Source organism: Aythya ferina, assembly GCF_964211825.1.
Source record: "Aythya ferina genome assembly, chromosome: 39".
NCBI lineage: Eukaryota > Metazoa > Chordata > Aves > Anseriformes > Anatidae > Aythya > Aythya ferina.
The window spans coordinates 216,156-244,025 of NC_140336.1; the positions used below are offsets into that span (position 1 = coordinate 216,156).

At 51.4% G+C, this 27,870-nt stretch overlaps 1 protein-coding gene across 1 annotated transcript; it reads left to right on the forward strand.

Moving 5' to 3' along the window:
- Window positions 1-471: 471 nt before the first annotated feature.
- On the forward strand, window positions 472-27,714 carry LOC311426218 (IgGFc-binding protein-like). The gene is made up of 21 exons (XM_084502414.1): window positions 472-617; window positions 1,901-1,954; window positions 4,062-5,282; window positions 5,838-6,181; window positions 6,576-7,146; window positions 7,473-8,074; window positions 8,612-9,176; window positions 9,792-10,381; window positions 10,840-11,407; window positions 11,883-12,082; window positions 12,881-13,022; window positions 13,568-13,899; window positions 14,259-14,832; window positions 15,521-16,119; window positions 16,951-17,515; window positions 19,367-19,968; window positions 21,560-22,073; window positions 23,775-23,974; window positions 24,631-25,005; window positions 26,331-26,615; window positions 27,563-27,714. Exons 2-21 carry the CDS (start codon window positions 1,903-1,905, stop codon window positions 27,563-27,565), a joined length of 8,904 nt encoding a protein of 2,967 aa, XP_084358540.1. The 5' UTR covers window positions 472-617; window positions 1,901-1,902; the 3' UTR covers window positions 27,566-27,714.
- Window positions 27,715-27,870: the final 156 nt, after the last annotated feature.

The following is a 27,870-nucleotide window of genomic DNA, read 5'->3' on the forward strand; positions in this document are numbered from 1 at the left end:
GATCCTGCACCCATTGCAAAGTTCCCCATGGATCCTGCACCTATTGCAAGGTTCCCCATGGATCCTGCACCTATTGCAAGGTTCCCCATGGATCCTGCACCCATTGCAAGGTTCCCTGAGAATCCTGCACCCATTGCAAGGTTCCCCATGGATCCTGCACCCATTGCAAGATTCCCCATGGATCCTGCACCCATCACAAGGTTCCCCTGCAAACTTTTTTTTTTTTTTTTCCCAAGGAAAGCATTGCAAGGGTGAGGGAAACCAGCTGCTTATCTTCAGATCCTGGCTCACCATGTGCCCCAGATATCCTCATTTTCAGGAAACCCGGGGTTGTTTTGCAACTTGACCTCCTCGAGCCACGTGAGATCTCGGCAGCTCCTGCCCTATCCCCCTCCACAGGATTCTCTCGAATCAGCCAAAATCTGTCTTTTTCAGAGCCAATTCCTTTCCCCCCCGTGGTCCCGGGTGAGTTCTGCAAGAAGATTCTCAGGAAAACACAGATTGGTCCCATCTGATTATAAAAAGGGAGGATTTGGGACCAACCCTGCACTTTTTCCCCTCCATCCTCACGTTTCCATGGGCTTCGGGGAGAGCAAAGAGCTGCGCTGAGCCTATCAGTAAGTGGCTCCATTTTTAAGCGACTTTCTGCTCTTTTTCTTACATTTACGTTTCTCCTCATTCCCATCTTCATCTCCATCCCCGTCCCCATTGTTATCTTCATCATCAACCCCATCCTCATTATTTTCTTCATCATCATCCTCATCCCACCCTCATCCCCATCCCAGTCTTCATCCCCATCCCCATCTTCATCCCCAGCCCCAGCTCCATCCTCATCCTCATCCGCATCTTCATCTTTATCCTCATCTTCATCCCCATCCCCAACCTCAACTTCATCTCCATCCCCACTGTCATCTTCATCTCCATCATCATCATCCTCAGCCTCATCCCCATCCTCAGCCTCATCCCCATCCTCATCTTCATCCCCATCTTCATTCTCATCCTCATCTCCATCCCCAACCTCATCTTCATCTCCATCCCCAACCTCATCTCCATCATCATCATCATCATCATCATCTTCATCATCTTCATCATCTTCATCCCCATCCTCATCCTCATCCCCATCCTCATCTTCATCCCCATCTTCATTCTCATCCTCATCTCCATCCCCACCCTCATCTTCATCTCCATCCCCACCCTCATCTTCATCTCCATCCCCAACCTCATCTCCATCATCATCATCATCATCATCATCATCATCTTCATCTTCATCATCTTCATCATCTTCATCCTCATCCTCATCCCGGGTTCTACTGGGAGCCCCTAACACATCCGGCATGAGCAAAATGAAGCGTCGGTGATACCTCCACCCAACCAGCAGGGGTCCCAGCTGGGTTAAATCAACCACAAATTAATTATAAAGGGATTTCTTTCCCCAACCCAAGCCCAGCCAAAACACCCGGTCCCTGTTGGTCCGATCATTTGGGTGCTAAACCCAACGGACGTTGGGTGATGGAGAAGAACCCGCACCTCTGAGAGCATCTGGAGGTGGGCAGAGGGCTTGCCCCTGCACTTTGGCCCCTTTTTGTCCCAAATTTCAACAATTTGGGGGTGGATTCATCCATAGGAGGCTTGGTGGAAGGTTACCAGGTGGGTGGAGTTGATGGAAATAAGGGAAAATACGAGGTTTTGGAGGTGGCATCAAGAGGGGCTTCGGGAGTTGGGTTGGACGTGGTGGCAATGGGGTGAGGGTGGGGCTCATCCCCCTAAAAAAATTAAAAAACATCACTTTGGGGTAGTTTTGAGCTAAGATGGGACATCGAGGTCCCCACCAAGCTCTTGCTCAACCCTAAGCTCATTTTTTTGCCTCTTTTTAACTTTTTCTTGGCGTTTTTTTATCCAGCGATGGCAATGGGCAGGATGTGGTGGCTCCCAGCCTGGCTGTCCCTGATGTGTGGTGAGTGATGATATGACCTTGTTCATCCAAAAAATGTCATTTTTCTGAGGATGGGGCTTGTTTGGGGGGGAAATTGGTGCATTCCTACAGTAAGAAACCCTTATTTATTTTTTTTCTAAAAAAAAATTTATTTTTTTTTTCTCTGCAAAAATCTTTAGTTTGTGTCTTTGTCAGCAAAAATCCCTTATCACCTATTTATTCATTTTTATAAAAACAAGATTACCTTTATTATCTGCTCCTTTTTTTCCAAGAAAATCTCTTTACTCCCTTTTTTTTAGGACAAAAAAAAAAATCCTTATCACCTGTCTTTCCCTTTTTTGCCAAATTTTCTTCACAAAAAAAAAAAAAAAAAAAAAAAAAACCATCATCACCTGTGATTACTTTTTACTAAGAACCCTTATAACATATTTTTTATGAGGAAAAATAAAACCTTAACATCCTATTTTTCACTAAACAGCATGATCGTATTTTGGGTGAAAAGCCCTTGTTTCCTTAATTTTATTTTTTTTTTAAGAAATAAGGTTTATTCCTTGTTTTGTGTTTCAGTTGTTGGAAAACACCTATTATCATCCATTTAGTGGTTGTTCCTTTCTTTTTTTTAGAAAAAAAAAAAAAAAGGTCTTTGTTACCTGTTTGACTTCATAAGGGAAAAAATATCTAATACCCGATTTTTTATTTTTTTAGGAGAAAAATGCCCTATAAACTCATTTTTTTAACCACAACACCCTTATATAACCTATAACCTGCTTTTTTTTTTTTTTTTTTTTTTTTTTTTTTTTTAGAGCATTCCCCTATCACTTGTCCCATTTTTCAGAAATAGTTTTTTTTTTTACTACTTGAATTCTTTTTTGTTTAGAAAAATGCCCTAAATTCCTTTTTCCCACCCAACAGTCCTTTTTACTTTGGTTTGCATTAAAAAATAAAAAATAAATAAATAACTTATTCCCTGGGATTTTTCTTTCTTGGTTTAAAAATGTTCTCTTTACCTTTTTATTCTATTAAAAAATATGTTATTTTTTTTCCTTCTTTTCCTTTCCAGAAAATTAATTAATTATTTAAATATATATATAACCTGTTTATTCGGACGGGGGGAAGGTCAGGAAAAAATGCATTGGTTTTCACCTAAAAGCCCCTTAAAACCTGTTTGGTTTTCATCAAAAATCATTAAAATCATTTATTTGTTTTATTCTCACCTAAAGGGTCTTTTTATTGTAAAAAGGTCCTTTTTACCTATTTTCTGGGGGAGAAAATAGCTATTACTAACTGTGTTAATAGGAATTTCAATGGCAAGTTTCTGCTGAAAATTTTTGGGGCTATTTTTGTTTTTCTGGTGCTTCCCCCTTGACTTTTCTGCTGCAGTCACTGTATTCAGGCAGACTTTGTCCTCCTTGCCCTGAACTTTTAAACTTCAGTTTTCTTCAGCAAAATGCCGCTATTCTTCATATTTCGGTTCTCAGGGCTCCGCGCTATAATTTATGCAGAAAACCCCATTCACTGCATGCTTTAAAAACTACGAGGAACAATAAAGACAAAAATAAACCTCAGAACTTGCTACTGCAATTTCTGCATCAAAACCTTTTGCCTTTTTTAGTTTTTCTGAACTTCTTAACTGTATATTTTTGCAACAACAACAAAAAAACCTTTATTTCCTACTTCCCTACTTTCAGAAATTTCAGTTGCAATTTCTGCAACAACAACAAAAACATTTATTTCCTATCTTTCATTTTTCAGAACTTTCTCCCACAATATTCTACTGGAGGGGGGGAAGGGGGAAATATATATATATATATATTTTTTTTCCCCCAGAAATTTATATTGCAATTTCTGAGGCTAAAAACCCTTCTTTTGTATTCTTTAGAACCTTCCACTGCAATTTCTTCAGCTGAAAAGCATTCTTTTCCTGGTTTTGGGTGTTTGGGTTCTTTTTTGTTGTTTTCTTGGTTGTTTTTTTTTTTTTATTTTTATTTTTATTTTTTTTAGAGCTTCCTATTGCAAGTTTCTGCAACCAAAAAAAAAAAAATAAATCAATTAAATTAGGATTTTTTCCGCAGAATTCCCTACTATAATTTCTGCAGCCAAACCCACCTTTTTCCCCCGTTTTTTCCAGGCCTTTCAACCGCAACTTTTCGCGGCAAGGAGTTCTTAGTCGCCTTCCCCCAGAACAACGAGGAAGCCACCCGCCCCAACATCAAGCTCCTCTTCACCTCCTACTTCGAGTCCACCCAAGTGACGGTGACGACGGACGATGACACCTTCAGCAACACCGTCACCCTCAGGAAAGACCAGACGTTTTCCTTCTACGTCCCCGGCACCCTGGAGCTCGTCAGGAGCCGGGTTTCACAAAAAAGCCTCTTGATCAAGTCCACCAAGGACATCTCCATGGTCTTCACCAGCTCCAAGCCCTACAGCATCGGGGCCACCGCCGTTTTGCCCCTCGAAAAGCTGGGCACCGAGTACTACGTGGTGACGCCGGACGACAGCTCGAAAGACGGCTTGAAGGAATTCGTGGTGGTGGCCGGGAAGGCCGCGACCTTCGTCTCCATCGCCTTCAAGGGCAGTGCTTATTTCAGAGGGATGACTTACCCCTCCGGCTCTCTTCTCCGCCTCTCCTTGGACCCCTACCACAGCCTGCAGCTGCAGAGCACCGACGATCTGTCGGGCACCAAGATCACGTCGGACAACGCGGTGGCCGTCTTCAGCGGGCACACGTGTGTGAAGGTACGCACGGACTGCGACTACGTGGTGGAGCAGCTCCTGCCCGTCACCGCCTGGGGGAACACCTACATCGTGCCCCCCAACCCGCTGCAGAAGGTCCACGATTACGTCTACGTTGTGGCGGCTGAGAAAACCTCCATTTCCTACCACTTGGGGGATTCAGCCTCCAGAAAGGACGTCCTGGCCGGCGAGGTCTACAGATTTGAGACAAGTCAAAATTCGCCATTCTACGTCAACTCTTTGGCCTCAATCCAAGTGGTTTTCTTCTTCACCGGTGCCAGAAAAGGCTCGCTGAGGCAAGACCCTTTCCTGCTCAACATCCCACCCATCAGCAGCTACTGCCCGTCCTACTGGGTCAACAGCCTGAACGACTACAAGAACTACGCACTCATCGTCGCCAAGAACACGGACACGCACTCCATCACTGCCAAGCAGAAGACATTGAAGGGCTCATGGGAAGAAGTTCCCGGCTCGGATTTCTCCTGGACCATGCTCAGCATCAGCAAATCATTCGAGATCCAGAGCGCCGAGCACCACTCTGCAACGTTTGGGCTACTGGTCTTTGGCTTCAACAGTTACAGAGGCTTTGGCTTCACTGGTCTTTGTGCCACACGTAAGTAGGGCTCAAGGCGTGGTTATGTGGCCATGAGGTGGTGGCTTCTTGCTCTGTGGAACCACGGAGTGGTTGAAGTTGACCTCTGGAGGCCAACTGGTCCAACACGTGCTGAAGCAGGTCACCCAGGATCACGTCCAGGTGGCTGTTGAAGATCCTCCAAGGAGGAGACTCCACCACCTTACTGGGTTGGAGCGGTGCTCCATCACCTGCACAATGATGTTCTTCCTGATGTTCACCTGGAACCCGTCGTGTTCCTGTGCCTGGGGGATGCTCTGTCCCATCATCCAGGTGTAATGATTCATATCTTCATTAATATGATTAATATCTTCATATTAAGATGAACATTATTTTATTAATATGAATATTATTGATATTAATATGAAGATATTAAACAGGACTGGACCCAGTATCAACCCTTGGGGTATTCCACTAATTATGGCCTCCAACCCACTGACCCTTCCATGCTTTGTTCCCACCGTTGTACCTTGCATCCCACTGGCTTTTCTTGTGGATGCTTCTGCTTTTTCTTACCATCTATTTTTTTTATCTCAGCAACTTATTCCACGCTTTCCTGCGCCGACGTCATCTGCCAGGAGCAGGAGAGGTGCAAGATGGTGGAAGGAGTGCCCACGTGCATCCAGGAAACGTTCTCAACCTGCAGGGTCACTGGCGATCCCCACTACCTTACCTTCGATGGGAAAACCTTTGATTTCATGGGCACGTGCACCTACACCATGACCAAGACCTGCGATGAAGACCCAGACCTGCCCGTCTTCAGCGTCGAGGCCAAAAACGAGCACAGGGGTAACCCAAAAGTCTCCTACGTCGGTGTCGTGATCGTCCACGTCTACGACATTACCATAACCGTGGTCAGGTCCGAGGATGGCTTTGTGAGGGTATGCATGATAAAAATTAAGAAATCTAAAAAATATCGTGGTGTTTTACTAGAATAACATATTTTCTGTGTATATTGTGTGTATATTTCCACAACCATGCAGGCATTTCTTGCGTGGCAGGAAAATTGCCTTTGCCACCTTGGCCCTAGCGTGGGTGAAACCGATGCCATTTTCACATCTTTTGAAGGAAAATGGTGTTGCCTTGATCCCGTCTGGGTTTTGTTGTCCTTGGCTGATCGTCAGATTTCTGCACAAGGAGGGGGGAAAATTGGGGATGGTGAAGTGGAGGGGAAATGCTGTCTTCTCGTGGTTTTTGTTGAGTTTGAGGCTCGCAACTTGCAAGAAAACACCTCGAAATTCAACATATCTTGCATCTGATTTATTTCCCCGCCAGGTGAACAACCAGTACTCCCGCCTCCCCATCTCCCTCGCCCAAGGGAAGCTCCAGCTGCAGCAGAAGGGCAGGTCCGTCCTGATTAAAACCGACTTCCTCCTGAAGGTCTTGTACGACTGGGACGACCACTTGGTGGTGAAGATCCCCAGCGTGCTGGCCAACAAAGTGTGCGGGATGTGCGGCAACAGCAACGGCAACCCCCAGGACGATGTTCTCCTGCCCAACGGGGATACGGCCCAGAACACTGTGGATTTGGGCTGGGGCTGGAAGGTGTTGGATGAGAGCAGCGTCTGCTTCGACAGCTGCATCGGCGAGTGCAAGAGGTGCCCACAGGATGAGGCCAAAAAGTACAAGGTGGAGGCGTTGTGCGGGTTGCTCAGTCAAAGCTCAGGGCCCTTCCAGCGCTGCCACGCCGTCATCAACCCCAAAAACTATCTGGACAACTGTGTCTACGACCTCTGTGTCAATGACGGGCTCCATAACAAGCTGTGCCAAGCCCTGAAAGCCTACGCGGATGACTGCCGGGAAGAGGGGATCATTGTTGATGACTGGAGGACGCCGGCGCGTTGTCGTGAGTAGCTCCTGGTTGGCAGAAAATCCTCCCTTTGGGCGAGCGAGGTGCCGTGGTGCTAATTAGGGTGGGCGGAATTAAGGTGAGACGGGGTGGGAACGGGCAGAGAACGGGTATGAAATGGAAATTGCACCAAGGGGGATGGTTTTCCCTCTGAAGTGGGTCACTTTGAATTAGGCTGCATAAAATTGTGAGTTCCATGAAAAGAGGGCTAGAAAAAGTTATTAAGGCAAGTCCCCGTAGATACTCTTACCATTCTGCTTCACCTCCTTACTGCCGAGGAGCAACCCACCCATTGCAAACGTGATGTCCCATCCCTTCAACAGCTCTATCCTGCCCGGAGAACAGCAACTACACGTCTTGCGGCAGCACCTGCCCCGCTACCTGCAACAACGCCGCGATGCCGGCCGACTGCGGTGCCTCGACCTGCGTGGAGGCCTGCGAGTGCCAGGAGGGCTTCGTGTTGGACGCTGGCAAGTGCATCCCCCAGGCTGAGTGTGGTTGTGTCTTTGAGGGCCGCCTCTATGGCCTCGGCGAGGAGTTTTGGGGTGACAACACCTGCACGAAGCGTTGCGTCTGCGACGCGGCCACGCGGACGGCGGTGTGCCGTAAGGCCAGTTGCCGTGCCCGGGAAGAGTGCCGGGTAGAGCAGGGCATCCAGGATTGCTACCCCACGAGCTATGGGAACTGCACGGCCTACGGCACCACTCACTACAAGGACTTTGATGGCGGGAGATTCATCTTCCAGGGCACGTGCGTCTACCAGTTCACCGGGTTGTGCAAGAAGACCCAAGACCTGGTGGATTTCCAGGTGCTGGTGCAGAACGGCCAGCATAACAACCAACTTCTGTCCTCCATCGCTCTCGTCAAGGTCAAAGTCTACGGGAAAAGCATTGTGATCAGCCAGAAAGACCCCAATAAAATCACTGTGAGTTTAGCAAATTTTGTTCCATTTCTGCCTTCACTTCCTGCTCCTCACCCCAGCCTCCTTTTCCCATTTTCACTCTTCCATGTTCGTTCCTCATTTTTTCCCCCCTGTATTGGATAATGCTGAATATTGTTCTCCAACCATGCTGCTGATATCCAGAGCTACCAGGTCTGATTGCCCTGGTAAATTTAATTAATTTTAATCAATTTAGGCAATTAAATCAAGATTTAATTGCCTAAACATTAGGCCTTCATTGAAAGGTCTTCACCTGAACCAGGAGGTCAGTATGTGATAAGCCAAGGCACTGTTTATCTCAAAGATGGTGGGCATCTCTGCTTTGGGGCAGATGATTAGATCTGAAAAGTCTTCTAAATAACGTTTAGATCTAAAAAGTCTTCTAAATAACTTCTAAATAATGAATAATGCTTTAGATGGAGACCAAATTGCAGTTATCTGAGGCGGCATGAAAACACAATTTGTCTTTACAGATGCATACAGATTATTTATTCTTTTTATTTATTTTTCTTTTGCCCCCAGGTCAACAACCAGTTGGCCAACTTACCGTACCACCACAAGAGGAAGATCTCGGTCTACAGAAGCGCGCAGGACGCGGTGGTGGAGACCGACTTCGGCGTCACCGTCACCTACGACTGGCAGAGCCGAGTCACCGTGGTGGTGCCTGGCACTTACGCGGATGCCCTGTGTGGCCTCTGCGGGAACTACAATGGGGACACGAGCGACGACATGATGATGAAGGACGGTCAAACGACACTAAACCCCGACGCCCTCGGGCAGAGCTGGAAGGTGGCTGACGTCCCGGGTTGCATGGAGCTGTCGAAGGAGCAATGTCCCACCTTGCTGGAGGCCACGAGGCAGCAGGAGGTCGCAGAGAAGGGTTGCGGGCTCATCTCGAAAGTGGACGGGCCCTTCACAGCCTGCCACGCTCTGGTGGACCCCTTCAAATACGTCCAGAGCTGCGTGCATGATTTTTGCCTCTTCCCAGACCAAGAAGCGGTGGTGTGCCAGCAGATCAGCCACTACGCCGCCACCTGCCAAGCTGCCGGCGTCACCATTGGGAATTGGAGGACGGACGATTTCTGCAGTAAGCTGGGACAATTGGAGGGTTTTTTTGCTTCACAAAGGGTGGTGAGCATCAAAGGGAGCCCCAGTCCTGGGAAAAACCCATGTGGGGATGAACCAGGGGTCTCACTCGGTGTTTTATCCCACCCAAAGTCTAGCTTGGACCCGTTGTTGTTGTCTACAGCCAATGCACGCTCTCATCCAGCTATAAATGATTTGGTCCCAATAAACACCAAACTGTTGGCTAAAACGAGAGTTGAGGCTAATTGCCTGGGTTGCTTAGAGGTCAAAAATTTATAAAATGCACCAAAAATCTGCATTAAGGGAGAGGGACTGGTGTCAAAACTCAGGAACCTAACGTGGCAGCAATTGTGTTGCTTGAGGGAATAGTGGGGAAAAAATGGATTTAAATGGTTTAAAAACCCACCTAAAAGGGTTGAGACCTCCCTTATGGACATCTCTTCCCTCAGGTCCACAGCAAGCAAGAGATGAGATTTAACCACGAAGGAATTGGGTGAAAAAATCCTACTTCTAGCCAACCTCATCTCTGGGCTCAACTCTCTTCGGTTAGAGGAAACCTCTTGGCTCTGTCCCGTAATTTCCTTGCTCCTAACGATCCCCCTTTGTCTTGTGGCAGGTATTTCGTGTCCTGCCAACAGCCACTACGAGCTCTGCTCCCAGAGCTGTAGCCAGATCTGCAGCAGCATTTACACCCCGGTGAAGTGCCCCGAGCGCTGCCGGGAGGACTGCGTGTGCGACGACGGCTTCGCGTTCAGTGGCGATGAGTGCGTCCCCATGGCCCAGTGCGGGTGCCTCTACCAGGACTTCTACTACAAGCTGGGGGAGACTTTCCACCCCACCAAGCAGGAGAAATGCCAGTGCCAGGACAACGGCTCCGTGCTCTGCGAAGAGGTTCCTGACACCGACGAGACCGAGTGCAAAGTTGTCGACGGCGTCACCCAGTGCCAATCCGATGCCCCTGGGACCTGCGTGGTCACCGGTGACCGCAGCTACGTGTCCTTCGACGGGTTGGCCTTCGAAATCCCCGGCGCCTGCTCCTACATCCTCACCGAGACCTGTGCTGGCGACGACAGCGTCCAGTCCTTCGTGGTGAAAATCGAGAAGGATTCCCGGCAGAAAAGGAAGGTTTCCACTGTCCAAGCGTTGTCCGTTGAAGTCTACGGGCTCACGTTGACCATGGCACGAGGCAAGACGGGAACAGTCATGGTAAGGAGGTAGTTGGTGGCCCAACATGGGCGTGAACGTGCTGGTGGCAAAGTCTACAGCCTAATGTTGACTTTGGCATCAAGATGGAGGGGACACCCCAATATAGTTGGGCTTCATGCTCAACCTCTCCTTTGGTTGCAAGCTGATGGCAAAGTCTACGGGCTGGTGTTGGCTTGGGCATGAAGCAAGACCTGAACGGTCCAAGTAAGGCCAAATTTGGGGGTTCACCACTTTTTGGGTGCAAACACAAGAGATTCCAAATTTTTTCTTGATGGGGAGAAGAACTTACCTTTAACAGAAAGCCATTTTCATCCCCACTTCACCTTCCAGTTGCAAACTGGGAGCCATAAATTCATAAAAACATTGGTTGGAAGGTGCCTCCCTCGATGTTTTTTTGCTCCTACCCCCGTAGCCTCCCTCCCTGAGGTCTCACCATGGGATTTCTCTCTCTGTCCCAGGTGGACTCCATACTCTACAACCTCCCAGCCATCCTGAACGAGGGGCAGCTCCAGGTGCACCAACACGGGATGGGCGTCCTCCTTCAGACCAGCTTCGGCCTCGTTGTACACTACGACCTCCTCCACCACGTGAGGGTCACAGCCCCCCAGGGCTACAAGGGCCACCTCTGTGGGCTCTGTGGCAACTACAACGGGCAGCAAGAAGACGATCATCTCCTCCCCGATGGCCACAACGCCCCCGATGTGACCGCTTTCGGCTCGGCCTGGAAAACACCCGAGGTGGCTTGCAGTGACGACTGCTCCAAAGACGACTGCCCGGACTGCACGAAGGAGAAGGAGGAGGTCTTCCAGAAACCCAACTACTGTGGCATCCTCGTGGTCCCTGAGGGCCCCTTTTCGTCCTGCTACAACACCATCAACCCAGCCCCGTATTTCCACGCCTGCGTCCGTGACCTCTGCCTCACCGAAGGCAACACCAACGTCCTCTGCCAGAGCGTCCAGAGCTACGTAGCCACCTGCCAAGACGCTGGCGTCGCCATCGAGGCGTGGAGGAAACCTTCCTTCTGCCGTAAGTGGGGGTCAGAGGTGGGAAACGTCCTCCCTGGTCTGGAATTCACACCCCGTTGGGAGGAATTGAAAGATCAATTCAGAGGGACAGCGTCTTGGCCAAGCGTCTTGAGAGCCGAAGCACCATCAAGGCGTGGGGTGATGCGAATGGTGGTGTTGGGGTGGGATGATGAGGGTGGCATGAAAATATTGGGAAAAGTCGATGTGTTGGGGCATGTTTTATTGGTGTTTTGAGTGGGAAGAGACTTGGCAAAGCCGATAAGATGCATTTTTATTGGCTTTGAGGGTGAATGGAAAAAGCCAACGCAAGTATCAATGGGGGTGGGTTTTGGCTCCCCTTGGGGACAAATGGGAAAAGCCAACACAAGCACCAGTGGGGTGGATTTTCACCAAAAGTAGGGCTCCACTGTCTCTATCGGGTGCAATCCTGGGCTGCCCAACCTTCAGTTTGGGGACAATCTTCCTTTTTCTTCCAGCCTTGAGTTGCCCGGCCAGCAGCAGCTACTCCTTGTGCACCAACCTCTGCAGCAACAGCTGTGCGGGGCTCGTGGATGCCTCCAAATGCCCCCAAAAATGCACTGAAGGCTGCCGCTGCGATGAAGGGTACACCTTTGATGGGAACGCCTGTGTCCCCAAGGACAAATGTGGATGTTTTGTGGAAGGGATTTATTACAAGGTAGTCATGTCTCGAGGCTGGGGGATTTGGGGTTTTCTTAATCAATTTTATTTGGGTTTTATTCCTCCCGCCTGCATAGCAGCCTAGTGCAAGTGAGAACCTTCAAAGGCGATGGGCACATGGCACAAAGCACCTTGCACAAAGAAAAACGCAAAATCTTCCCTCTGCCAAGTGATTCTGCTCCTTGTTATGAAGAAATCTGAGGCATTTTCACGTCTTTTCATCACTTTCCATAAAAGTGCTAGCATAGCCGTGGGTGCCTGCGGATAGATGCGATGCATTCTACAGCTGAAGGTGCTAAATAATAGATTTTTCCTTTAGGGAAGGTGAAAGAAGGCAGATTTTTTTTCCCAGACTCCTTCCTTGCAACTAAAACAAGACATCCTTCAGCAATTTTGCCTTTTGCAAGCTGTACGTTTGCTCTGGTGGATCTCAATACATTTTTTCCCCCTTTTGAGCACATTAAGACCAAAAAAGAGCACTCTTCCATGTCTCGGATGACCTGATTTTTCTCTCTGCAGGAGAACGTGGAAGAAACATTAAGTTCTTGCATTTTCCACATTTTTCTAAATATCTTAGTCACCCAAAATCAGCTTCTCTTGGAGCAAAACTAAATGGATAAACGGAAAGGAGGTGTTTTTTTTCCAAGAGGGAGGCAGTTTTTCTAATTTTCTAACAATGGGGGATTAAGAATCTGGTCCCTGGGTTCCATTTCCATATTTTTATGATTTTTTTTATGAATTTACACCTAATGGTTTGCTCTTCTCATCTCAACATTAACAACCTCTTGCCCTGCAGCCCCGTGAGTCGGTCGTGCAGCACAACTGCCAGTCGAGTTGCATGTGCATCCCCGGCAAGGGCGTGACCTGCGAGAGCCACAGTTGCAGCGATGACGAAAGCTGTGAAATTCGGGACGGGGTCTTGGGTTGCATCAACCAGAGTAAGGAAAAAACGGGGTTGTATGAGCTGGGGGGAAAGGGATCTCTGAGCCAGAGCAGATCTTGGGGCTGGTTGGGATCCGTGGATAAAGGTGCAGGACGAGGTGGGAACCCTACAGCAAGGGGAGATGGAGGCCACGGATCCCATTTCAACACTAAGATGCTCAGAAACGTGGTGGGAGGATTTTGTAGAAATAAAGGGTTTCAGCAAAGCCAACTCTTTGATTTGGGTCCACCCAAATATCCAATTTTAACCACCTTCTTGAAGGGCAGGAGGGATCTTGGGTAAGGACGGACCCAATCTTGATGCTTTTCCACATGAAATGGGGGGAGAGAGAGCTGAAAAGGGGTGGATTTGGGCTCAGGGGTGGATTATTGTGCTCTGATTTGCATCTCAGAGCTGCCGAGCCCCTCTTAAAGCCCAAGGGGGGGAACAGAGGACGCTTGGTGGACCTCAAAGTCAGTGAAGACGCGTGGTCTGCGTGATGACACGGGACGTGCTCCTCACCAGAACATCCCCCCCCAAGGGCATTTCTTCTCCTTCCAGACCCCTGCAAAGCCCTCCAGTGCCGGCCCAAGGAGACGTGCAAATTTGAGGACGGCCAGGCCAAGTGCGTCCCGTCCCTGGTGGCCAGCTGCTGGGGTTGGGGTGACCCCCACTACCACACCTTCGACGGGCTGGATTTCGACTTCCAAGGCACCTGCACCTACACCATGGCCGAATCCTGTGGGAACGACACCAGGTTGGTGCCCTTCAAGGTGGAGGCCAAGAACAACATCCGAGGCGGGCTGAAGTCCGTCTCCTACATCAACTTGGCCAACATTGAGGTCTACGGCCAACAAATCTCCATCCGTCAGAAGGAAGTGGGCAAAATTAGGGTGAGTTGGCTCAAAACGGGCAGGATTGGCTTTTCTCTGTCTCCTTTCTCACCCGTCTCATCCCTGCCTCCTTTCCTACCCATCTCTTCCATCATGGGCAACATCTCCATCAAGGCGACCGTCATTTTTGGCTGAATCCTTCAAGCCAAAAACGTGAAGTTTTGAAATGTTGGGGTGCAAGGGGAATGCCCTGACTCACACGGGGCAACGTGGGGTGGTTTTCTGCCCCCTGGGGAAGCCAAAAAGTGTGCAAGAAACCTCAGAGCAGGTGGGACACCTCCAGGAGGCCCAACAAAAGTAACTGCACGTGGATGCAAAATAATTGCAGAAAAATTAATTGTAATGCACCTCATCCCTAGGTGAACGGGGTGCTGACCCTGCTCCCGGTGAGCCTGGAGGACGGCAGGATGGAGCTGTTCCAGAGCGGGCTCACCGCCGTGCTGGAGACCGATTTCGGCCTCCGGGTGACGTACGACTGGAACTGGTACCTGCTCATCGAGCTCCCCAGTAGTTACTACAAGCACACCTGCGGCCTCTGCGGCGATTTCAACCTCAAGCCGGAGGACGACGTCCCCCAGCAGAGCGACAACCTCGTCGCCTCCATCGTGGCTTGGGCTAAAGGCTGGAAAGTCCCCGATGACGACCCGTTTTGCTGGGATTTTTGTGAAGGCGACTGCCCCGTGTGCGAGGAGGAGAAGAAGGAGCTGTACAGTGGCAACCAGTACTGTGGCCTGATCAAAAAAAGCTTCCAGGGGCCCTTCAAGGCTTGCCACGAGGTGGTCAAACCCCGGGATTTCTTCCGCAACTGCCTCTATGACGTGTGCATGAGCGACGGGGCGAAAAGCATCCTCTGCAAGGCGCTGGAGGCTTATGCATCCACCTGCAAAAAGCAAGGGGCCATGGTGCACGACTGGAGGACACCGTCGGGCTGCTGTGAGCAACGGGCTTCCTCCTTGCCCATGCACTTTTGCAAAATAGGGGGAATATCCGGCAGGGGATGATGCATGCAAAGTGCTTGGCGTGTTTGCAAGGGGGAATATTTACCCCTGGGGTGGTGCTTGCAAAATAATCGGTGCATTTGCAGGGAGTTATGCATCCAGGGAGGGTTGCTTGCAGTGTGCTCGCACAATGCAATATCAGTCCCCAGGAGAACACGTGCAAAGTAGTCGGGGTGCTTGCATGCTGCATGCAGCATCCCCAAAATGAGTATTGCACCGTGGAAATGCAGCGAGCATTTTGCAATATCCTCAGGACACCGCATGCAAAGCGCTCATTGTGTTTGCACTGAGCAATATCTGTCTGCAGGATGCTGCATGCAACGTGCTCCGTGCATTTGCGTGGTGCAATATTTGCAAGGTGTTGCGTGCAAAATGCTTGGTGCATTCACAAGGTGCAATGCTCACCCTTGGGATCTTGCATGCAAAATGCTTGGTGCATTCACAAGGTGCAATGCTCACCCTTGGGATCTTGCATGCAAAATGCTTGGTGCATTCACAAGGTGCAATATTCGTCCTTGTGATCCTGCATGCAAAATGCCCGGTGCACGTAACGCTTTGCAATGCATGCAACCCCGCTGCATTTCCACCCACCCCTCAGCCAATTACCCCCCTTTCTCCTGCAGCATTACCCTGCCCGGAAAACAGCCACTACGAAGCTTGTGGCAACGCCTGCCCGGCCACCTGCACCAACCAGGACGCGCCCTCCTCTTGCACCCAGCCCTGCGTGGAGACCTGTGCTTGCAACCCGGGCTACGTCCTCAGCGGCGGCCAGTGCGTGGCGGTGGCCGACTGCGGTTGCACCCGCGACGGCCGCTACTACCAAGCCGGCGAGGAGTTTTGGGACGACGAAACCTGCCATTCCCGGTGCAGGTGCGACCCGATTTTGGGCATGGTGGTGTGCCAGGAGGCCAGCTGCAAGGCGGGCGAGCAGTGCGCCGTGGTGAAGGGCGTGCGGCGCTGCGTGGCCAAGGGCCGCTCCGTCTGCGTGGCCACCGGGGACCCCCACTACACCACCTTCGACGGGCGCCGCTACGACTTCATGGGCACCTGCGTCTACCAGTTCGCTGCCCTCTGCTCCGAAGACCCCACCCTTGTCCCCTTCGTGGTCACGGTGGAGAACAACAACCGGGGCAGCCGCGTGGTCTCCTACACCAAGGAGGTCACCCTGAAGGTCTACAACATGACCCTCAGCCTCAGCCAAGCAGACCCCCAGAAGCTCAAGGTAGGGAGGGGGAGAGGCATCCAGTCGCAGCAAGGCATCTGGTTGGGTCGCAAGCTCCTTGCGTGGCACCGGGGCAGCTTGCAGGATCCTTGTGCAGTGTCCAGTTGGGTTGCAAGGTCGTAGAAATCCAACTAGACGTCATACAAGCCCGTTGCATGGCATCCAGTTGGGTTGCAAGCTCGTTGTATGGCGTGTGGATGAGTTGCAAGGGCGTTGGGAGACGTCTAGTTGGGTGTCAAGGGCGTTGGGAGACGTCTAGTTGGGTGTCAAGGGCGCTGGGAGACGTCTAGTTGGGTGTCAAGGGCATTGGGAGAAGATTGGTTGGATGTCAAGGGCGTTGGGACAAGTCTAGTTGAGTGTCAAGAGCTGTGGGAGACGTCCAGTTGGGTGTCAAGGGTGTTGGGAGACGTCCAGTTGGGTGTCAAGGGCGTTGGGAGATGTCCAGTTGGGTGTCAAGGACATTGGGAGACATCCAGTTGAGTGTCAAGGGCATCAGGAGAAGATTAGTTGGGTGTCAAGGGTGTTGGGAGACGTCTAGTTGGGTGTCAAGGGCATTGGGAGAAGTCTAGTTGGGTGTCAAGAGCTATGGGAGACGTCCAGTTGGGTGTCAAGGGCCTCGGGAGACGTCTAGTTGGGTGTCAAGGGCGTTGGGAGGAGTCCAGTTGGGTGCCAAGGGTGTCAGGAGCCAACTGGCCATGGTTGCACGGCGTCCAATTGAATTGCGAGGTCATCATGAGCCATCCAGTTGCATTTCAAGCCCGTTGCACGGCATCTGGGCGGGCTGCACGCCCCTGGCGCGGCGTCCTCCTGCCCTTCCTCTCCCCCTTCCAGGTCAACGGGATCCTGGTGGACCTGCCCTTCAGCCACGGCACCCAGCTCCGCGCCTACATCAGCGGCGTCCACGGCTTCATCAAGACCGACTTCGACGTCATCGTCACCTTCGACTGGCACAGCTACGCCAGGGTCATCCTCCCCAGCACCTACTCGCGCTCCGTCTGCGGGCTCTGCGGCAACGCCGACGGGAACCCCGAGGACGACTTCGCGATGCCCAACGGCACCTCGGCCACCGACGAGGTCCAATTCGCCGACGCCTGGAAGGTGGCCGACGTCCCCGGCTGCTCGGCCGGCTGCACCGAGGATTGCCAAGTCTGCACCGAGGCGGAGAAGCGCGCCTACCGCGGCGACAAGCACTGCGGGGTCCTGGTGAAGAAGCAAGGCCCCTTCGCCGCCTGTCACGGCGCCATCGACCCGGCTCCTTACTTCGACGACTGCCTCTTCGACACCTGCCTCTACAAGGGGCACCAGGAAACCGTCTGCAGCGCCGTCAGCGCCTACGTCACCGCCTGCCAGAGCCAGGGGATTCGCGTCAAGCCGTGGCGCACGGCCGCCTTCTGCAGTACGTGGGGCTCGGGGCGGGGAGATCCACTGGGGTTGCACTGCGGGGGTTGCAAGGAGGCTTTGGGGTGTGCATGCATGGAGGGGTTTGGGTGTGCATGGAGGAATTGGGGTGTGCATGCATGGAGGGGTTTGGGTTTGCATGGAGGGATTTGGGTTTGCATGGAGGAATTGGGGTGTGCATGCATGGAGGGATTTGGGTTTGCATGGAGGGATTTGGGTTTGCATGGAGGGATTTGGGTTTGCATGGAGGAATTGGGGTGTGCATGCATGGAGGGGTTTGGGTGTGCATGGAGGGATTTGGGTGTGCATGGAGGGATTTGGGTGTGCATGGAGGAATTGGGGTGTGCATGGATGGATTTGGGTTTGCATGCATGGAGGGATTTGGGTTTGCATGGAGGGATTTGGGTTTGCATGGAGGAATTGGGGTGTGCATGCACGGAGGGATTTGGGTTTGCATGGAGGAATTGGGGTGTGCATGCATGGAGGGATTTGGGTTTGCATGGAGGAATTGGGGTGTGCATGCACGGAAGGTGTTGGGTTTGCATGCACAAAGGGATTTGATACATGAAAAGCATGGGGTTTGCATGCATGATTTGGGCATGATTTCTACAGGATTTGGGAATTGCGGGAAGGGATTTGGGGTCACGTTTCTGCAGGGTTTTGGAATTGCAGGAAGGGATTTGGGGTCACATTTCTGCAAGGTTTAGGGATTGCAGGAAGGTTTTGGGGCTTGCATTTTTGCAGGAGTTTGGAATTGCAGGAAGCGATCTGGGATTGCATTTCTGGAATGTTTTGGAATTGCAAAAAGGGATTTGGGACTCACATTTCTGCAGGGTTTTGGAATTGCAGGAAGGGATTTGGGTTTGCATTTCTGCAGGGTTCAGGGATTGCAGGAAGGGATTTGGGCTCACATTTCTGCAAGGTTTAGGGGTTGCAGGAAGGGATTCGGGGCTTGCATTTTTGCATGGTTTTGGAATTGCAGGAAGGGATTTGGGTTTGCATTTTTGCAGGGCTTTGGAATCGCAAGAAGGGATTTGGGCTCAAATTTCTGCAGGGATTTGGGATTTCAGGGAGGGATTTGGGCTCACATGTTTGGGGTGCTTTGGAATTGCAGGAAGGAATTTGGGTTTGCATTTCTGCAAGGTTTAGGGGTTGCAGGAAGGGATTTGGGGCTTGCATTTTTGCCTGGTTTTGGAATTGAAGGAAGGGATCTGGGATCGCATTTCTGGAATGTTTTGGAATTGCAAAAAGGGATTTGGGACTCACATTTCTGCAGGGTTCAGGGATTGCAGGAAGGGATTTGGGCTCACATTTCTGCAAGGTTTAGGGTTTGCAGGAGGGGATTCGGGGCTTGCATTTTTGCATGATTTTGGAATTGCAGGAAGGGATTTGGGTTTGCATTTTTGCAGGGCTTTGGAATCGCAAGAAGGGATTTGGGCTCAAATTTCTGCAGGGTTTGAGAATTGCAAGAAGGGATTTGGGCTCACATTTCTGGGGTGTTTTGGAATTGCATGAAGGAATTTGTGGTCACATTTCTGCAGGGATTTGGAATTGCAGGAAGAGATCTGGGGTCACATTTCTGCAGGGTTCAGGAATGCAGGGAGGGGTTTGGGCTCACATTTCTGGAGTGTTTGGGGACTGCAGGAAGGGATTTGGGTTTGCATTTCTGCAATGTTTTGGAGTTGCAAGGAGGGATTTTGGGCTCACATCTCTGCAGGGTTTTGGAATTGCAAGAAGGGGTTTGGGCTCACATCTCTGCAGGATTCCGGGGATTGCAGGGAGGGCTTTGAGCACAGACAGACGTGAGACCCTGCACCCATTTTGGCCTCCCCCCCCCCCCAACTTGCAGGCCCCGTCTGCCCCCCGAACCAACACTACGAGCTCTGCGGCTCCTCCTGCCCGGCCACGTGCCAGGGCCAGACGGAGGACGAAGGCTGCGACGAGTCGTCCCCGTGCACCGAGGGCTGCTTCTGCGACGCCGGCTTCTTGCAGAGCGGCGACCGCTGCGTCCCCCTGGCCCGCTGCGGCTGCTTGCACGACGGCCGCTACTACCAGCGGGGCGAGGACTTCTTCTCCTGCCCCCGCTGCAGCCAGCGCTGCACCTGCAAAGGGGACGGGGAGGTGGAGTGCAAAGAGGCGAGCTGCGGCGAGGGCGAGACGTGCACGGTGCAGGACGGGGTGCGGGGCTGCTACCCCAGCAGCTGCGGGCGCTGCGAGGTGCTGGGCGCCGCGTCTTTCCGCACCTTGGACGGGCGCACGCTGCGTTTTGCTGGCTCCTGCACCTACACCCTGGCGGCGGCCGAGGACGCGGGTCCCGAGGTGGAGCTGGTGCCCTTCATGGTGCGGGTGCAGAAGGATCACAGGGGGCCGGAGCCGCTCACCCAGCAGCTGCTGATCACCGTGCACGGCGTCACCATCAGCATGAGCCGGGGGAAGCAGTGGGAGGTGAAGGTGAGGGGCCGGGGGTTGGTGCAAGGGGTCCGTGAGCCCCCCGGGGGTGCTGCTTGGGCTCCTGCCGCCCTGTCGTGGTCATGCGTGCACCCAAAGGTGCTGCTTGGAGGTGGAGAAATCGTGCATCCCGTTGCAGTGCTCTTGCAGCCCTGTTCTGGGTGCAACCCCATTTCAGGCTGCAGAGCATGCAAACCCCACTTTAAATGCAAACTCCCTTTTAAATGCAAATCTGTTTTAAATGCAAACCCCATTTCAGTTGCAGAGCATGCAACCCTCCTTTTAGCTGCAACCCCATTTCAGGTTGCAAAGCGTGCAAAAGAAGCTTGCATTTAAAATTCTGTGATTCCGTGGGGTTTTAGGTCGCAGAGCATGCAATCCCCTTTTTAGCTGCAATCCCATTTCAGGTTGCAGAGCACGCAAACCCCACTTTAAATGCAAACTCCCTCTTAAATGCAAATCTGTTTTAAATGCAAACCCCATTTCAGGTTGCAGAGCAGAGCATGCAACTCCCCCTTTCGCTGCAACCCCATTTTGGGTTGCAAAGCGTGCAAATGGGGCTTGCATTTAAAATTCTGTGATTCCGTGGGGTTTTGTTCGCAGAGCATGCAATTCTCACTTCAGCTGCAACCCTGCTTCAGGTTGCAGAGCACGCAAACCCCACTTTACATGCAAACTCCCTTTTAAATGCAAATCTGTTTTAAATGCAAACCCCATTTTAGTTGCAGAGCAGAGCATGCAACTTCCCCTTTAGCTGCAACCCCATTTTGGCTTGCAAAGCGTGCAAATGGGGCTTGCATTTAAAATTCTGTGATTCCATGGGGTTTTAGGTCACAGAGCATGCAATCCCCACTTTAGCTGCAACCCTATTTCAGGTTGCAGAGGATGTGACCCCTCATTTTAAATGCAACCTCCCATTTTAAATGTAAAGCCCATTTTAGGTTGCAGAGCAGAGCATGCAACCCCCCCTTTAGCTGCAACCCCATTTTGGGTTGCAAAGCGTGCAAATGGGGCTTGCATTTAAAATTCTGTGATTCCATGGGGTTTTAGGTCGCAGAGCATGCAATTCTCACTTCAGCTGCAACCCTACTTCAGGTTGCAGAGGATGTGACCCCTCATTTTAAATGCAACCTCCCATTTTAAATGTAAAGCCCATTTTAGGTCGCAGAGCATGCAACCCCCCCTTTCGCTGCAACCCCATTTCGGCTTGCAAAGCGTGCAAAAGAAGCTTGCATTTAAAATTCTGTGATTCTGTGGGGTTTTAGGTCGCAGAGCATGCAATCCCCTTTTTAGCTGCAATCCCATTTCAGGTTGCAGAGCACGCAAACCCCATTTTAGATGCAAACTCCCTTTTAAATGCAAATCTGTTTTAAATGCAAACCCCATTTTAGTTGCAGAGCACGCAATCCTCTCTTCACCTGCAACCCCACTTCAGGCTGCAGAGGGCACGAACCCCATTTTAAATGCAAACCCTACTTCCAATGCAACCCAAACTTTCCCTGCAACCCCATTTCAAGCTGCAGACCGCCCCCCAAACCCCCTCAACCCCCCGGGATGCCCACCCTGATGCCCTTTCTCCCCCCCCAATTTGCAGGTGGATGGCGAGCGGCACCTCCTGCCCCTGACGCTGGCGGGGGGCGCGGTGACGGTGACGCAGGAGGGGGCCCACCAGGTGCTGCGGGCGCAGGGGGGGCTCAAGCTGCTCTACGACACCGTCTCCTACGTCCTGCTCACCCTCCCCGCCTCCTACCGCCACCACACCGGCGGCCTCTGCGGCAACTTCGACGGCGACGCCGCCAACGACGCCGCCGACCCGGAGGAGCTGGGGAGCAGCTGGGGCATCCCCGTCCGGGGTTGCACGCACGGCTCGCAGCCGGAACCCTGTCCCCAAAGCAAACCCGAGCTCTGCAGCTTGCTGGAGGACGAGACGGGGCCCTTCGGGGGGTGCCACAAGGTGGTGGCGCCCTGGGAGCACGCGGCTAGCTGCGCGCAGGAGGGCTGCGGCAAGGCGGGCGGCGCGGAGCTGTGCAGGGTCTTGCAGGCCTACGCCGCCGCCTGCCAGGCCGCCGGCGGGGAGCTGCAGGAGTGGAGGGAGGCAGCCAAGTGCCGTGAGTGGGCGTGGGGGGAGGCGGGGAGGCGGTTCGGAAAAGGGGGGAGCTGTTGCATGCAGCAGTTGTTTCGTCCCCTGGTTTGCACGCCGTTGCATGCAGAGGTTCTGCGGTTTGCACATGGTTGCATGCACTTTTCCTGCCGAGTTTGCTTGCAATTGAAAGCGCCAGTTTTGCAGAGTTTGCACACAGTTGCATTAAGCAGTTTTGCAGAGTTTGCACATGGTCGCATGCACCAGTGCTTGCATATTTATTTTTTCTTTTTTCCCATGCCAGCAGCTGCATGCAGCAGCAGCTTAGTTCCCTGGTTTGCACGCCATTGCATGCAGAGGTTCTGCAGTTTGCACATGGTTGCATGCACTTTTTCCCTGCAGAGCTTGCATGCGGTTGCATGCACCAATTTGGCAGAGTTTGCATGCCATCATATACACTTGTTCTGCAGAATTTGCACGTGATTGCATGTACTTGTTCTGCAGAGTTTGCATGCAATTGAACGCACCAGTTCTGTGAAGTTTGTACACAGTTGTGTGCAGCAGTTTTGCAGAGTTTGCACACCGTTGCATGCACCAGTGCTTGCATATTTATTTATTTATTTCCCCCATGCCAGCAGCTGCATGCAGCAGCAGCTTAGTTCCCTGGTTTGCACGCCATTGCATGCAGAGCTTCTGCGGTTTGCACATGATTGCATGCACTTCTTTCTGCAGACTTTGCATGCAGTTGCATGTGCCAATTTGGCAGAGTTTGCATGCCACCACATACACTTGTTTTGCAGAATTTGCACATGGTTGCATGTACTTGTTCTGCAGAGTCTGCATGCGATTGAATGCACCAGTTCTGTGGAGTTTGCACACAGTTGCGTGCACCAGATCTGCAGAGTTTGCAAATTATTGCATGCACTTCTTCTGCCGAGTTTGTGTGCAGTTGCATGCAGCAGTTTTGCAGAGTTTGCACACAGTTGCATGCACCAGTGCTTGTGTTTTTTTTTTTTTCCCATGCCAGCAGCTGCATGCAGCAGCAGTTTAATTCCACAGTTTGCACGCAGTTCTGCAGAGTTTTCACACCATTATCTGCAGAGACACTTGCATTTTTCTAAGAATGTGAGCAGTTGCATGCAGCAACAGCTTGGTGCCACATTTTGCACGCATTACCGTGCAGCACTGCTTGCATATTTTAGTGCCAGCAGTTGCATGCAGCAGCAGTTTGGTTCTGCAGGGCTTGCAAGCAGTTGCATGCAGCAGTGACTGCATTTTTGCACGGGTCAAACCACTTGCAGGGGTTCCTGTTTGCAAGCAGCAGTGTCAAATGTCTGCAAGTGAGGAAGTGTTTGCATGCAGCAATGTAAATTTACTTTTGCTGATTTTTTGCATGGGGAAGCAAACGCATGCAGCAATTTTAAATCCCCTCGAGGGGTCGAGCAGCTGCATGCTGCAGTCCTTTAGGCCTTGCAAACTTTTGCAAGGGGGAAAAAGGTGGCTGCATCAACAATTTGTTGGTATATGGAAAAATTTGCAGAGGGAAAACACCTTGCATGGAATTTGGGGGAAGCTTTTGCTAGGGAGGAGCAGCCTGCACGCAGCCCCGTCTTTTGGGCACGAACAAATCTTGCAACACATTCGGGTGCTTTTGTGGGGGGAGAGGAAGAAAATAAGCAAAAAAAATAGCAAATTTTGGAGCTTTTCTTTCTGCTTTTCCCCCCGCCAGCGCTCTCCTGCCCTCCCGACAGCCACTACGAGCTCTGTGCCCGCACTTGTGACCAGACGTGCGCCAGCCTCTCCGCCGGCAGCAGCTGCACCAGCAAGTGCTTCGAGGGCTGCCAGTGCGACGAGGGCTTCGTCTTCAACGGGGGCGAGTGCGTCCCCATGGAGTCCTGCGGGTGCATGCACCGCGGCCGCTTCTTCGAGGTGGGTGCTGCTGGGCGCTCGAACGGGCGGCTTTGCACCTTTGTAGGTGCTGTGGGTGCTTGCAGCCTTGCAAAGGGAGTGGTGCAGCATTGCACGCCCTGTGGGTGCTTGCATTTTGCACCGGCAGGTTTGCACCACTGTGGGTGTTTGCAGCCTTTGCAAGGCAGAACCCCATTGCTTGCTGCATTTCTTTCCTGTTCTCTGCAACCTTTGCAAAGCAGAACCCTGTTGCGTGCAGCTTTTTTCCCTTTTTGCACCATTTGCAAGGGAAAAAATGCTTACAGGCATCTTTCTTCCATTTTTGCACCCTTTACAAGGCAGAACCCCTCTGCATACTGCGTTTCTTTCATTTTCTTTGCAATTTTTGCAAGGCAGAACCCTGTTGCATGCAGCTTTTTTCCATTTTTGCACCCTTTGCTAAGGAAAAAATTTGCTTGCATGCAACTTTCTCCCATTTTTACACCCTTAGCAAGCCAGAACCCTGTTGCATGCATCTTCTTTTCATTTTTTTTCACTCTTTTCAAGGGCAAAAACTGCTTGCACTCATCTTTCTCCCATTTTTGCACCCATAGCAAGGCAGAACCCCGTCACGTGCTGCATTTTTAGCCCCCCCAAAAGGATTTTACCACCCTAACCGTCCCCTTCTTGCCCTGCAGATCGCCGAGACCATCCTCTCCGCCGACTGCAGCGAGAGCTGCACGTGCCGGGCGGCGGGCGGCATGCTGTGCCAACCGGCCGGCTGCCCCTTCGGCCAAGTCTGCGGCACGCGCGACGGCATCCGCGGGTGCGTGGAGCAGCCCGGCCGTTGCACCCTGGTCCCCGCCACCCGTTTCGCCTCCTTTGACGGGGCCACCGGAGCCACCATGGCCATTGGCAACTACGTGGTGACCTCGCTTTGCAACCCCGGCCATCCCCAGTGGTTCCGGCTCTTGGTTGACGTCGGGGAGGTTGAGGACCGGCCGGTCGTGGTGGCCCTCCACTTCTTCGGTGGTTCGTCTTTCATCACCATCAAGAGGGACAAGAAGATTTGGGTAGGTTGAATCCACCCCAAAAATCCCCCGCTGTCAGCCCGGCCCTTCATTGGAACCAAATTTGGTGGGTTTTCCATCAATATTTTGCACGGGGCACCGGTATCGTGCAAGGCTTCATCCTGCCGTCATCAGGAGATCTTCATCCTTCAGCTCATCCCTTCATTTTAACCCAAATTTCCTTCTTTCCACCAATTTATTCCAGGAGAAACAACCATGGGTGCCGCTCTTCACCCCACCATCATCGCAAGATGGTCATGTATTGGCCCGTCCCTCAATTTTAACCAAAACCATATTTTTTTCATTGGTTTATTGCAAGAGAAGGACACCCATGTGTTGTTCTTCATCCCACCATCATCATGGGATTGCCACGCAGCTCTACCACCCTTAATTTTTCCCAAAATCACTTTCTTTCCTCCAATTTATAGCAGAGGAAACACCCATGGGTGCCATCCTTCATCACAAGATGTCCATGAGTTGGTTTGTCCCTCCATTTTAACCAAATCCATGTCTTTTTCCACCAATATTGCAAGTGAAGGACCACCACATTTTGTCCTTCATCCCACCACCAAGAGATCTCCATGCAGCTGCCCAGCCCTTTATTTTGACCCCAAATGCCTTTTTTTTCCACCAATTTGGGGGGCCTGGCCTCCATCCCGGCCAAAATCTCCGACTGGTTGACCATTTTTGAGGCCAAGAACACCACAGAACTCAACTAAACCCCCTCAAATTTGAGGGATTTCACCCTATTTTAGGCTCCCCAAGAATGGTGGGGAGGGAAAACCAATTCCCCAACTATTTCTCCCCAAAATTTGAGGTTAACTAATTGAGGTGTTGTGTTCTACCCGCTTCTCTCTCCTTCAGGTCAACGGGGTCCCGGCCTCCATCCCGGCCGAAATCTCCAACTGGTTGACCTTTTTTGAGGCCAAAAACACCAAATAACTTAACTAAACCCCATCAAATTTGGGGGATTTCACCCTATTTTAGGCTCCCCAAGAATGGTGGTGAGGGAAACCCAATTCCCCATCTATTTCTCCCCAAAATTTGAGGTTAATTCATTGAGGCGTTGTGTTCTACCCGCTTCTCTCTCCTTCAGGTCAACGGGGTCCCGGCCTCCATCCTGGCCAAAATCTCCGACTGGTTGACCATTTTTGAGGCCAAGAACACCACATGACTCAACTAAAAGCCCTCAAATCAAGGGATTTCACCCTATTTTAGGCTCCCCCAACTATAATAGAGTGGAAGAACCAATTCCCCATCTATTTCTCCCCAAAATTTGAGGTTAACCCATGGAGGCGTTGTGTTCTACCCGCTTCTCTCTCCTTCAGGTCAACGGGGTCCCGGCCTCCATCCCAGCCGAAATCTCCGGCCAGTTGACCGTCTACGAGTCCGAGAACACCGTGTGGCTCTCCCAAAAATCCGCCGTCCTCATCGGCCTCAGCCCCGCCGGCGAGGTGACGGTGACGGTCCCCAAGGAGATGAGCAAGCTCCTCTGCGGCCTGTGCGGCAACTACGACGCCGACGCGGCCAACGACCTCCGTGGCCCCGATGGGGGTTTGGTGGCCAACATGGCGGCGGCCATGAAGGCCTGGAGAGCGCCCGACTTCACCCACGTGAGCGTCCCCCACGGGTGACAACGCTGGGAGGCTTTTTTTGGGGAGATCCGGGGTGATATTGGTAGTGTTTGGTTGCGGCCTTGTAGGCCGCAGAGCCGCCATCTTGGAGAAGGGCCCATGAGTTGGTCAAAACCCTTCAGATTAACCAAAATTGTCCTTTTTTTTTCTACAAATTTATGTAGAAGGAAGTAGCAGCAGGAGTTGTCCTTCATCCCACCATCATCCTGGCCCTTCAGATGAACCAAAATTGCCTTTTTCCCCCCAGTTTGCTGCAAGGGAAGTCCGTAGAACTGCCATCCTCCACCCCTTATCACCAAAAGATATCCATGCAAAATTAACCAAAACTGTCTTTTTTTCCCCCACCATTTTCATGGAAGGGAAGCACCCAGGTGGGCTGCCATCACCAGGAGCTGCCAACCCCTTCATTTTGACCAAAATTGTTTGGTTTTCCCCCCAGTTTCAAGCACGGCAGATACCCATGGGTGTTGCCAGTAGCCCGCTGTTCATCAGCCTGTCCCTTCAGATTTACCAAAATTGGCTTTTTTCCATCAGTTTCACACAAAAGAAGCAGTTGTCAGTTATCCTGCTAGCAGCAGTTCGTCTTCATATGTCAGCTTATCCCTTTAGATTAACCAAAAATCATGTTTTTCTCCCCATAAATTTAACACAAGGAGAACCCCCACAGACTGTAGACCATATTAACCAAAATCCTATTTTCTCCCCCCAGAATCAAGCCCTTTGGGGTTTGCAATGAATGGCTTGGTTCATCAGCACCAAAAGGGGGAGAAACGGGGGGGAAGAGCCTAAACTGAGGGGGGGGGGAATAAAAAGAGGAGAAAAAGAAAGAGAAAAGGGGATAAAAAACTGAAAATGAGCAAAAGAACTGAAAAAGGGGTTAATTAATGTGGGTTTTTCTCTTTTTTTTTTTTTTTTCTTTAACCCAGTGACGCAGAGAGACAGAAATGTCACGCCTTGCCCCTGAGGCCACAGCGTAACAAAAAGCCGGCTTTTAACCCAAACCAGGCCTTTTTCTCCCCAGAACTACAGGGTTTTGTTTTTGCAATAAAATGGCTGAAATTAAGGAGAAAAAAAAAAAAAAAAAAGTATTTTTTTTTTAAAAAGGGGAGGCTTAGGGTAAAAGGGGGTTGGGTGGAGGGGGGGGGGGACCGGATGCCTGGATCCCATGGGTGGGGGGGGGGGACCCGGATGCCTGGGTCCCCTGCCAGCCCTTTGGTGCCCCAGGCACCTCCTG

Excerpts from the sequence above, each read along its gene's own strand:
- LOC311426218 (XM_084502414.1), top strand. The coding sequence starts at position 1,903 with ATGGCAATGGGCAGGATGTGGTGGCTCCCAGCCTGGCTGTCCCTGATG. Across the intron at positions 10,382-10,839 it reads GCAAGACGGGAACAGTCATG|GTGGACTCCATACTCTACAA; the intron begins GTAAGGAGGTAG and ends TCTCTGTCCCAG. Across the intron at positions 13,900-14,258 it reads AGGAAGTGGGCAAAATTAGG|GTGAACGGGGTGCTGACCCT; the intron begins GTGAGTTGGCTC and ends CCTCATCCCTAG.